The 13,371-nt window shown below is 34.7% G+C and overlaps 1 protein-coding gene across 1 annotated transcript in view; it reads left to right on the top strand.

Moving 5' to 3' along the window:
• Positions 1-13,371, top strand: part of LOC306857495 (A disintegrin and metalloproteinase with thrombospondin motifs 14-like) — a gene marked incomplete at both ends in the record, with an annotated part of 61,917 nt that overhangs the window by 30,892 nt on the left and 17,654 nt on the right. Inside the window, 5 exons of the mRNA XM_079397473.1 lie at positions 558-641; positions 5,570-5,726; positions 10,333-10,438; positions 12,781-12,924; positions 13,221-13,353. Coding sequence (XP_079253599.1) covers positions 558-641; positions 5,570-5,726; positions 10,333-10,438; positions 12,781-12,924; positions 13,221-13,353 — 624 coding nt within the window. The remainder of the gene's footprint in view (positions 1-557; positions 642-5,569; positions 5,727-10,332; positions 10,439-12,780; positions 12,925-13,220; positions 13,354-13,371) is intronic.

Here is a 13,371-nt window from a genome sequence, read left to right as displayed (position 1 = left end):
AGACAGCTCGTCGGCTGCCCGATTGAACACTCCTGGGATGTGGATGGCACGAAGGGACCTCAGATGCTTCTGACTCCAGAGGAGGAGGTGGCAGGCGAGTTGCGACGGGAGCGTAAACCGCCTTGCGGTTGATATACGCAACGGTCGCAGTGTTGTCCGTACGGACCAGAACGTCCTTGCCCTGAAGGCGCCCTCTGAGGCAGCTCAAGGCAAGGCATACTCCCAGCAGCTCGAGGCAATTGATATGCCAACGCAGTTGGGGACCCGTCCATACCCCTGACACTGCGTGCCCGTTGTACGTGGCTCCCCAGCCGGTGGCCGAGGCATCCGTGAATACCACAGCATGCCTGGATACCTGCTCCAGGGGCACTCCTGCCCGAAGGAACGAGGGATCTGACCACGGGCTGAAGGTTTTGGGCAGGGTCTGGGTGTGCAGTGTAACACTCACCTGATTCCTCCTCTTTGTGCATAACTGGTCTAACGTTTTAGATTTACAGTAGATTTTAGATTTCTGTAGAGTCTTTTAATCATCAGATCCTTCTTTTCTGTGTCCACAGGTTGATGAAATCTATCACGATGAGTCTCTGGGAACCAATATTAACATTGTGCTGGTCCGAATGATCCTGGTGGGATATCGTCAGGTGAGCATGAGCGAAAATGCTTGATTAAATATATATTTTCAGTTTTGCTTGAAAACCCTGACCAGACCTGAGCCGTTTAGATGTTACCAGATTTTGTGGGGTAAAAAATCTATTTAATTAATAGCAGTTTATTTCAAAATAATAATGGAGCTGCTGGTCTGTCAATGCGTTTGTTTATGAGCTGATGGATTACAGGTATTGTACGTTTGACACGCTGACAGAAAGAAGAGACTTTATTAAAGCTTACTGTGGAATACTAGAGGGGTTATTTGGCTAAAAACTAGGCATCTGGAAGACGTCTCTGCTGTGATGTTTGATCAGTAGCGGTGTGCGGATTTAATGAACCACCAGCTGGCAAACACACTCCAATATCAGAGAAGAAGTAAAGAACCTGCTTCACACCTGTTTGCAGCTGGAGACTAATAAAGAGAGACTGAGCTTAACAAACATTCTGTGTTCTATATGTAAAGTACAGTTAATGCAGTTGTTTTTCATTGAACTCTCTCAGATGTTAAAACTTTATCAGATTTTCACAACATTAATAATTAATCAATAAAGATTTGATTAACATAAACATTAAACATTTTGTAAGTGAACACAAAAGATTAAAATGTCAATGCAAAATTAATTGTCAAAAATTTTGTTAGTAATGCAAAAGTTTTGTAAGTGAATTCAAAAGATTTAAATGTTAATTAAAATTTTATTGGGGAAATGTAAAGGTTTTGTAAGTGAATGCAAAGTCAAATAAAAGTTTTTTAATGCTACCGCGGAATTTATCTGGAAAACACAAACGTTTTTTTAAGCAACACAAGAGTTTTGTAAGTCAAAGGAAAAACTTTGAATGTTAATGTAAACTCGAGGAAAAGCAAACGTTTTGTTAGTGAACACATTAGGTGTGAATGTTAATGCAAAATTTATCAAGCGATTGTGAAAGTGAACGCAAGGTTTCTCAAGTGAACACAAAAGTTTTGAATGTTATTGCAGAAGTTATCAGGTTAACGCAGACGTTTTGTAAGCAAGTAAGTCAAAGCAAAAACTTTTTATTAAAATGTTACTATTTTAACGCAAAATTTATGAGGGGAATGAAAACATTTTGTAAGTGAACACAAAGTTACTTGGGGAAACATTTGTGTATGTCTGTGTGTGTGTGTGTGTGTGTGTGTGTGTGAGTGTGTGTGTGTGTGTGTGTGTGTGTCAGCGGGAATCCAGCAACAAACCAATCCCGCGCACGTTTGGCCTCATTAGACATGAGACCCTGCATTAATTCATTACAGCAGATTATCTTTCTGTACATGACACTTGATATATTCTTGTGCTAACTCCTTCATGTGAAATGTATGTTTAATTTTTATTGCATTACTCAAGCAGATGGCATTTTGCTCTCATGTATAAACATGGGCACACATTTCTTGTCACCACACGTCCTTCCTGCTCACCTTCAGCGCTTCTGGGGTTGGCTGGAAGCTGCAAAAATAATAGTGACAAAGAATATGTATTGAGTTTGATAACTAGAAAAACACAATTGCGTTGCACGAACAGTAGAGAAATGAGTGTCGGCTTCATTAATCGATTAGTTTTTTCAGCTGCTTTGCTTGTAAATCTGTTTGGTCGTTGAGCAGATGCAGATGCTGTCGGTCATTTTAGATGCATATGAATATCTGACGTTAAAAGTTCTGTTTAAACCTGGAAATTAGCAAAGCCTTTGCTGCGTTATGATGCAAACAAAAAATAAATAAAGATTATGCACAATTATGCTGGATAATATGATCATCTGGTTTTGTTCATGAGCTACTGTCATTAAAATATTTTAAAGAGTTTTTTAAATTCATATTATTTTTACTAAAATCTCTCTCTCATATTGTTGTGCTGATATTATAATGGAAAAAAATCAGTTTTAAATAGAAAAATGCAAAATATGAAGCATTTTCACCAGTTGGCTTTTGGTCTTCAGTATATAAGGGCAGTATATGTTGAAAATATCTTAATATTTTAATGGTATCCTAAAGATTAGCTTACAATTATTTAATTTCAGTTATTTCAATTTTAAAAATGTTTTTTCAGTGTGACAGCCAATGGTAAAATGTTATAATTTACCACCCTATTGTAAATTACTTATCCTTTTTTTTTTTCGGTAAAATGTCTTAAAATATATTGTAAAATAATATACATAATATATTTTCAAAATATTTACATGTATTTACATATTTATATTCATATAAATTATATAATATATAAATATATTTAATATATAAACGTAATTTTTTTCTTAAATATATACATGCAGTGTGTGTGTTTATATATACATAATAAATATACACAGTACACACACATATGTGTAAACATTTTTTTTTTATTTTGGATGCAATTAATGCCGATTAATCGTTTGACAGCACTAATTAATATATTATAGTTTAAGTATTTATATTTTTGATTCTACCATTGTTAAGTGTGATGAATGAGATGAGATGAGAAATGCATCTGTAGGAAGTGTGTGTGATGATGATTGATGATCATTGTGTGTGTTGTGGGCTCTGCTGTGTTTAGTCTGTTGGGTCACGGTGAGATGTTGGTATATTTTGGAAGCTGAACAGAAAGCCAGTCAGTCATTGAATTTCAGCTTCGGCTCAGTCTCGGTTGGGTTTTTACCGGCGGGTATTCATACTAAACAAGCAGCCAAGTGTCCTCAAATCCCTGCCGTCCTCCCGGAGGACCACTGGAGCTCAGACGTGCCTCATATAGCCGGAGCTCATGAGACATATAGAGGTGTTTCAGAGGCTTCTCCTAAAAATCCTCAGGAGAAATAAAAATACAACAATAACTTACTCCAGTCCAAAAAGTGTATAGAGCTCTAAAATGAATGTGGAGCAGTTCAAATCATTGGTTTAGAAATGTTTTAGCTCCTTTTGATCACAAACGTTTTTGTGACAAATCTGAGCACAGATTGAGACGCTATTGAGAAACTCCAGAGGAGACGCATGAGATTACTGATCCTTTTTCTCAAGAGAAACATCTGAGAAGCAGGAGACTTCAGAAACAGTCTCTGAGCGAAGAAAGAGCAACCTCTGAGCAATAACATTTTGAAGTTGTTCTCAATCATTTTCCAGCTTTTTATATTCGTAATAGTTGATTGTGATCTTCTGAAAACTGAAAAGACTAAAACTTAAATTAAAAGTAAGTAGAAACGTAAAAAAAAAGAAAAAAGAAAAAAAATTATATATATATATATTTATATAAATCAATAATAAAATTATATAAATATTGCATGGAAAACTTAATATACTTAAAAAATAAATATGTTGCTTTGAAGCCTAAAGAAAATAATAAGAACTCCTGAAATAAGTATAAATAAAATAAGAAAAATACTTAAATTAATCAAATTTAAATTAAAACAATGCTAAATAGAAATACTTAAAAAATTATTAAAAATAAATCTGAAATAAAATAATATAAATAATAAAATAATTATAAAATATTAGAAATATTAGATGAAAAACCTAATAAACTTAAAATTAAATGTTGCCTGACAACTAAATGAAATAAGTATAAATAAAATACTGAAATTACTAAAAATTTCAGTATTTTTTGAAAATAAACCCGTGTATGTGGACAGTAGTGGTGTAATAAGCCGGATAATGTGCAGGCGGTCAGTCTACTGGAGCATCAGGCCACTAATCATCCCATCAGGGTTTATTTTACAATAATGACCGGCTGACTGCATATCATCTCTTATTTGTGATCATACAGACTTCAGAGGAGAGTGTCTCTGAGGCAGATCATCGTGAAGCTTTGATGCATCGCTCTGTTTCTCATATGCTAATCAGCGTGTGTAGTCCAGACTGCAGGCTCATGTTTGTTCTTATGTTTATTCTGGTCTGGTTTTGCTGCAGGACATCGAGTGGCGTCACAACACAGCACTGGAAGTGTTCAGTATACAGATTTATTATAATTCAAAACACTTCATGGCAGTTCATGTTTATTCTTGCTGCATGTATTTAATGTAGTCTGGTTTCTTATATCCTATGTGGGTTTGCTTATGTTTTGTGAGGATGACAGCATGCCAAACTGGCCATGTTGACGTCAGGGTTATTATTGTTAACTAAAATTAAACCCTTATATACCGGATAAAATAAAATAAAGTTTTATCCTACTGCCAAGGCAACATTTCTCATTTTCGTTTAGTTTAACTAAAAGTATTTAAAAAACTAAAACTGAATAAACTAAAACTTAGACATTTAAAAAAATGACAAAAACAGAACAAAATGACTCAAATAAAAATTAAAACAGAAAGTTAAAAAAATAAAATATCAAAATCTAATTCAAAGTATTAACAGGGATATATTAGTACATGAATGGTACTAAAAATAACACTATAGTTGCAAAGTCACATTTATTTAGTATTAAAACAAAAGTGTCATTATCCAGCTTCAGTGTGGATTCAGTGTCAGTCTTGCAAAGTTCATTAATTATAGCTGAATTGAATTTGTTTAATAAAGGAGTTCTACAGAAGGCAACAGTGTCATTATTTTGCATTATTCATTAGACATTTGTCTAATTTGATTAACTTTGATTAACCGAGTGACCGATAAATGTGTGCAGAAATACCATGTCGTTTGATTTGGATGCAACCTTTGACATAAAATGCCTATTTATTTTATTTTGACTATATAATGAATAGCTGAATTATTTTATTTTACCTTTCTGCCATTTTAGCCTACAACATTTTAATTTAATTTAATTTAATTTAATTTTATTTTATTTTATTTTATTTTATTTTATTTTATTTTATTTTATTTTATTTTATTTTATTTGTTTTTTTTATTGCCATTTTTGGCCCACAAATGTTCTTTTATTTTTTATTGTATATTCTTTTATTTTTACTTCAGTCTGGACTAATAGTTTTTCTGGTTTGTTGTGTTCTGTGTTTCCAGTCCATCAGCCTGATTGAGCGCGGGAATCCGTCCCGGAGTCTGGAGCAGGTGTGCCGCTGGGCAAACACCCAGCAGAGGCTGGACCCCGAGCACGCCGAGCATCACGACCACGCCATCTTCCTCACCAGGCAAGATTTTGGTCCTGCAGGTATGCAAGGTACTGTGTTTCTCTCGATCGAGGCTGTGCAGAGTAAGTGCTTCTTTCTGCTTCTGTTCTCGAACGGTTGGCATCGAGATGCCCGGGACATCGGTCAGGAACGACAGTCAAACACCAGATAATCTGATTCCCGACCATGTAAACTGGGCATCGGTGCCAACTTGTAGCAACCAAATATACTCTTTGACCAAAGGAGAGTTTTTGGCATGTAGAGGAAAAGAAGATATCTTTATTAGTAGCTGTGCACTCAACAATACTAATATTCCTAGTTTTTTGATTAAAAAGTTTCCTTTCTAGGTAGTTTGATAGAATTGACCAATTTTAACTATTATTGTGTTTCACAAAATTGAAGTAATTCTTGCATGCATGCTACTTAAAGGGACAGTTCACCCAAAAGTCGTCATTTGCTCATCCTCGACCTGTATGAGTTTCTATCTTCTGTTGAACACAAAAGAAGATATTTTAAGCAATCTTAGTAGCCAAACAATTGACGGTAGCCATTGACTTCCATAGTATTGTTTTCCATACTAATGGCTACCGTCAGCTGAGGGTGAGTATAAAATTACAGAATTTTCATTTTTTGGGTAATATCCCTTTAAAATGAGTTTAGTAGTAGTAGTGGTTGTTGTTGAATAGCTGGGCATCTTAGTCAAATACAGTAGATGGCTAAATTAATTTGGTGTAAATAAAATCGAGTCTGTGAGGGTCAGGTTTACTGTCTGTTCAAAGGGTTGCGCTGTTGTGTGATTTGGTGTTAATCAATTGATGAAACACTGAAAATGCATACAAAAAATAATAATAATACACAAAAATGAGACAAAATATACTGACTGTACATCTGTCTGTCACAGCCTTGTTTTCATTCACATTACATTAAATATATTCAGTCCACGACTAAGATCCATAACTGATCAAATATGTTTGAATTACATTAAACTGCTATTTCACAAAGAACTTCATGTAAACATAAAGACATTCAAATTATAAACAAATGGAAAAAAGTGGATTTCCTGGAAATTTGTTTAATTTCAAATGTTTGATGGCTGTGAGGCAGTGTTGTTTTAGTGTCATTGATATATTATTATAGATTTTGTTAATATTTTGACCTAGAATTTTTATGTTTTTTTATAGTTCATTGTAAGTTTTAATGTTAATTTTCAAGTAACTTTTATTTAATTTTATTTATGTATTTATTTATTTAGAAAGACCAAGGCAAATAAACTTCATCACAGGTGTCTGTAGTGTAGATTACAATGAAATGTCAAATATTAAAGTATGGCTTGCTTAAAATACAGCAGCACCAAAAAAAAAAAAAAAAAAAAAAAAATTCTAGGTATGTAAATGTATTTTTGTTAATATTTTGATATATTTATTATATTCTGTTTTTATTTAATTTTACTTTGTTTCAATGATTTTTTAGTTTTTGTCTTTTTTTATTAGTTTTTGATTTTTAAATATGTCTATATAGTTTTTAAATTAATTTTTAATTTAATAGTTTTAGCTTATGTACTTTAGTATTTCGTTATTTTAGTATTTTAAGTTAAACTAAATGAAAATGAGAAATGTCGCCTTGGCAACCAGTTGAAATTAAAGTTTCACTTCAAAACATTTGTTTTGTTTCGAGTAACGATATTTTTTGGACTAATAGTAATAAATGTCAACACAGGTTTCTGTAGTGTAAATTAAAACAAAATGTCAAATACTAAAGTACAGCTTGACTAAAATACAGCAGCACAAATATATATATTAACCTTCATCATTCTTTGAAGTGTGTAAATGTCATTGCATTAGATGAAAAATATTAGATGCTGCCGGATCTTTTCTCTTCACTAACGTCACTGTTCTTCATGATTGTTGAAGTCTCTGTGTTTGAATCAGCTGGTGTATTGGTGAGTTTAATAGATGTAGAGAATCACATTAACATGATTCATTAACACAAACTGACTGTCTTCCACACAACATCTGCTCTTTTAGGTTTTCAAACCCAACAAACATCCTTTATGCTTCTAAATTGTGCTTGTGCATCTTTCTGTACAATACATGACTCCTGATTTAATATCTCGTTCTAATGCCGTGACATGCACACACTGACTGTATTATCGGTGTCCTGTGTTTGACTCTCACTCAGTCGTGCTCCTGTCAGTCAGTCTTTCTGAAGTTTAGGGACTCGTTTTGAATGGATGTGTGTTTAGGTTTCGTGATCCTCGTGTGATTTTTAAAGACAGTCAGTAATACCTGTTTTGTGTTTGGCACGTCTGCTGTTGCTACGCCACGGCCTCTGTTGTGCTCATAACATCGCAGAACGGCAACCTTTTACCCTGAGGGCAAACATCACACTCCCGTCCCAAGCTTTAAGCCTCATTCAGAGCCCAAATATAGACGCTCATGACTGAAACGGCCAGCACCTGAAGCCTGGTGTTGGTGAATGGAGTCAAGCAATAACTGGAAGGCCCTGATTCAGCGGTTCCTGTGTTATTAACAGCGCTAGTGATTTGGAAAAAGATCAGTTTTATAGCTGTCAAATCGCTGTTCTTTTGCAATAAAGTGTCAGTGAAAGGAGGCGCTTCACCTTCAGATGTTTTTTTACATTTATTTTATATGAACGTAGTTATGAAAAATTTAAATGGTTAAAGAATTATTTAAAATGGTTTAAAACCATAATTTGTGTGTTTTTCATTGTTTTCTAGCAATACAAATGTTATATATATAAAATTTAAAAAATATATATAAAATTTCTTGTTTGGGTTTAAATGTTGTTTTGGAGTGTATATAATATGTATAATAATATTATTATGTAATTTAATATTTTATATAAATATATAGTTATAATCTGATTTATTGTTAAAAAATTATGTTAAATATAATAAATGGTGTGTGTATCTTTTATATATATGTATTATATAAATTAAAATATATCAAATTAGAACTTTTCATATATATATATATATATATATGTGTGTGTGTGTGTATAATAAAATGTATATTATATATTTTTATATTTTTATATATATATATAATTTTTCATTCATCTTTTATTCCCTAGAAATTAAAATAGCTTGATGAATTCTGGAAACAAAAAATATTTACGTTTCTTCCTGACATGCTGTACAAGGTTCTGGGTTTTTGTTTGTATATTTATTTTTGTTTATGACAGCATGTTTATGGTTGTTAAAGGGCAAAAATGTAGAGAAAGCAGTACTGTCCTGTGTGAACCATCTTCATGCAGCGACGCTTTAATATCAGTCTCGATATCCTGGATTAATGTCATCTAATACCCTGTGATTATAGCACTGCTGCCAGACGCTGTCGCTTGACAACGCAGCGCTTTCCCAGAGCAATGCAGAGCTGCATTCACCTGGAGGACATTTATCTGAGGACAGATAAACGGCTCAGCTATAGCAGCTTGATTTCTTATGCAACCCTTTGCTGGCTAAATACATCTTTGATTTTTTGTTGTTGTTATTCTGGTTATGTAAAAAGTCCAATAATCCAATCCTACATGGCTGCTGGGCAGCGGGAATATCACTAGGATTACGCATCATGTAATCAAATTATGCTGGATCGGCCCAATTATTATTGATGCTTTAACAGGCATTAAATCACTGAACGCTTCATAAGCTTCTCATAATCTGCATCCTCTGCTTTTCACCTGCATGCCAAAGACTGTCGGTGATTTCAGTAGCATGAATTATTAAAAAGAGCCCAGACCGGCTTTAACCTCTGGAGCAGCTCAGCTAAACTAAAGCTCTAGCACTGCACATCTCTTGATCGAGTGTCGGTCTCTGTTTGTGCTTTCTGTGGTGTTTGTGTGTCGTATGAACACTGTGTCCTGTGAAACGTGGCTAGTAGTTGTGTGGGATTGATCGGGACAGCTTTTCGGGTTGCAGCCGCTTCTGCGCATCTATGGAGGCAATAGTGGAGAACTTGTAAAAATCTGAACTAAGTTGCACATATAGAGAACAAAATGGAAACAAATAGGTGGTGCAAAAACAATTATCACTCAAAAATTGCTAGTAAATTTCACAAATACTACTGCTAAGTAAAATTGAATTAAATGTGAAAATGTAACAAGACTGGAATACTATTTTCTTGCCAAACATACTCTAATCTCCATCATGTGACACTGAAGACTGGAGTAATGATGCTGAAAATACAGCTTTGAGCACAGAAATAAATTACAGTTTACAATATATTCACTTTGTAAACAGTTCATTTAAATTCTAATAATATTTTACAATTTTACTGTATTTTACTGTATTAGAAGATACTTTTTAATGGTAGTGTATGATTATAATAAACAGCAGCTCAGTTTTTGGAAAAAAGGAGCATAGCAAGGAAATCAGAGAATGGCTTGTTTTTTGAAAAGTCGTATTTAAAGTTCAGAATTGCCGTTGCTAACGGAGCAGTGAAGTGATTGTGTCAAAAGGTTGAGCTGGGTGTCCACGTTGTGTGTGCTTTGATGTGTTTGATTTGACAGTGACCCGCGGCTCTTTGAACGGGAAGGAATCTTAGACTTTCCAAATGAAACTCACCTGGCTCTGATCTGACTTCTAGAATATCCCGCTTTCCAGTTCATCATCGTTTCCCTTTGATCTCTGTCGCCCAGGTTATGCCCCGGTAACGGGCATGTGCCACCCGCTGCGGAGCTGCACACTCAACCACGAAGACGGCTTCTCCTCTGCCTTTGTGGTGGCACACGAAACCGGACACGTGTAAGTTTACATCTGCCTTTCAGTCCCGACTGTGAGCTTGTTATCAGTGTTTAAGATCGTGTAGTTAAAGCATGTTTGCATGCATTTACAGTAGTTGCTTTATGTTTATGAGCACATGAACGGTGTCGTAATTAGCAGGAACGCTTTGAGACTTGGTGAGGAGTGTCATTCAACAAGCAAGTTTGTATTTGGCGTAATTCAGCAAAAATTTGCTAAAAATGTGCTCACCCTCAGGCCATCCGAGATGTAGATGAGTTTGTTTCTTCATCAGATTTGGAGAAATGTGTCATTGTGTCATTTCATCACTGTCTCAGCAATGGATGCTCTGCAGTGAATGGGTGCCGTCAGAATGAGAGTCTGATAAAAAAAATTATGGCTCATAGACTTGTGTTTTAGTTAAAAACGTCTTAATGCTGGATTTGTTTCAGCTTTAGTCTTCTCCAGATGTTAACTGATGGACTGGAGTGGTGTGGATTATTGTGATGTTTTTATCAGACTCTCATTCTGACGGCACCCATTCACTGCAGAGCATCCATTGCTGAGACACTGATGGAATGACAGATTTTTCCAAATCTGATGAACAAACAAACTCATTCGAATCTTGGATGGCCACACTTTCAGCAAATGTTCATTTTGGGATGAAGTTGCAATTGTGAAATGTTGCCTGCACAGATTAGTTTGCATGCATTTTGTCAGCTGTTTGCGAAGTATGGCGATAAAGCTCTGCCAGGAAAAAGCTACTCATTCAGCTAGTTTATGAAGCATCATTTAGTGTGGAGGCATGCGCATGATAAAATACATAAAGCATCTATTGCATGCCTAATATGCATGAAAAGCATAAAGAAATGTGAAATTGCTCAGCATGTCCAATGCATTATGATCAAAATTAGTTGAATGCACTTTGTAATTACAACTCAGAAGTAGGAACATCCCTGGAGGACATGAACATAGTATGAACATGTACTGCTGAGATGAAGGCTGTAAAACAGAGCTCTGCCATGAAATAAACTGGCTCCTTTTGCAAGATGTTTTATATTTTCCGGTTCGTAAGTAACTCCTCTCCGCTCAGCCGGTTTGGAGAACAGACATGAATCATCTTCTTGCTGTGGTCTGTTTCTTCATAATGTGATTCATCAGCGATGACTGCAGATTTAATGTTTGTTGTGTCTCTATGAACACTGACAACAGTCACATGAGCTGGAAGCTCTTATTTCACAGTGAGTTCACGATGTCAGCAGAATCCAGTCAGTCTCTCTCGTGACTGTACATGCAGAAACGCTCTGCTTATAGTCGGATGTTCCTGCGCTGCTGGGAATGTTTGAGTAGCTGCTTTAAGACTGTAGTTTATCAAGCTGAGTATAGTTTAAAGTGGTTTAAGTCACATAAACACTATAAGACAACCACTTGACTTCCATAATCTGATGTATTTTGAATGAATCAGGATACGGAATGAACAGACTTGAGGTTTTTTTTAATGATGAATTGATTAGGTGTGAAGATAAATTGATGAGATCAGCTGTTTCATTAGCGTCATTAAATTTTGAAGATCAAGACAAAAACTTTTTTCTTTTCTTATGATGTGCACAAATTAATCATTCATAATAAGACCTGTAAAATTAAGAAAGTAAGTCTGTTTACATTTTATGTTGACTTAGATGTTATTTAAGATGAGTAACAACTTTATAAATATACTACTATTAGAATATATATATATATACATTACTGTTCAAAATGTATTTTAATTGAATGTATTTACATTTTTTTTAGGAATCATTCAATTGATTAAAATTAGCAGTAAAGGTGTTTATAATGCTACAAAACATTTTTATTTAAAACGGATTATTCTTTTAAGCTTTCTGTTCATCAAATAATTTTATAATCATCATATCAGAATGATTTCTGAAGGATCATGTGACTAAAGACTGGAGTAAAAATTCAACTTTGCATCACAGGAATACAACGCATTTTACAGTATTATTATTTTAAATTGTAATAATATTTCACAATATTACTGATTTTACTGTATTTTTAATCTAATAAATGCAGCCTTGGTGAGGAAAATAGAAAAATTCTTACCCAAACTTTTCAATGGTAGTGTAATTTAGCTGACACAAATTATGCTAAATGCAACTAATAAAATAATTTAAAAACATAGTAATAAACAAGTCATATAAATATTACACTACGTATAAGCTACACAGAAAGTTCTGTGCAGGAGCGAATCAGTGAATCATTATATAGTCGAAATGAACTGATTCATGAATATGATTCTTCTCAACATTACAGCACAGCCTGTTTGATGAAACTGACCAGCAGTTTGCTGATTGTGTTGAATGTTTCAGGCTGGGAATGGAGCATGATGGCCAGGGGAACCGCTGCTCGGATGAGACCAGTATGGGCAGCATCATGGCTCCGCTGGTCCAGGCTGCGTTTCACCGCTACCACTGGTCCCGCTGCAGCAAACAGGAGCTCAACCGATACATCCAGTAAGAAACTGTTCCTTACATCTGCTCTGATCCTCATATCCAATAACATTTTAATAGCCATTGATATTTAAATGTCTTAATAGAACAATGTCCATTAATATTGTAGTAACTATTGATATTTAAATCTCTTAAAGAACAATAGACATTAATAATTTTATATCTTAAATGAACAATAGGCACCGTCATCATTTAACAGATCAATACCAATATTTAAATATAAAAGGAAGCCTTACAGTAAGGAATGCATATTTGTTTGTTGATCAGTGTTATTGAGCAGTGCACTGTATTTCTTTCAGCTCCTATGACTGTCTTCTGGATGATCCGTTCGAGCTGAAATGGCCTAAACTCACAGAGCTTCCCGGGATAAACTACTCCATGGATGAGCAGTGCCGCTTTGATTTCGGTGTGGGGTATAAGATGTGCACCGCAGTAAGTCCTCAAGCATCT

Source organism: Barbus barbus (assembly GCF_936440315.1).
Source record: "Barbus barbus genome assembly, chromosome: 38".
Lineage (NCBI taxonomy): Eukaryota > Metazoa > Chordata > Actinopteri > Cypriniformes > Cyprinidae > Barbus > Barbus barbus.
This window is presented reverse-complemented; position numbering and strand designations above follow the sequence as displayed.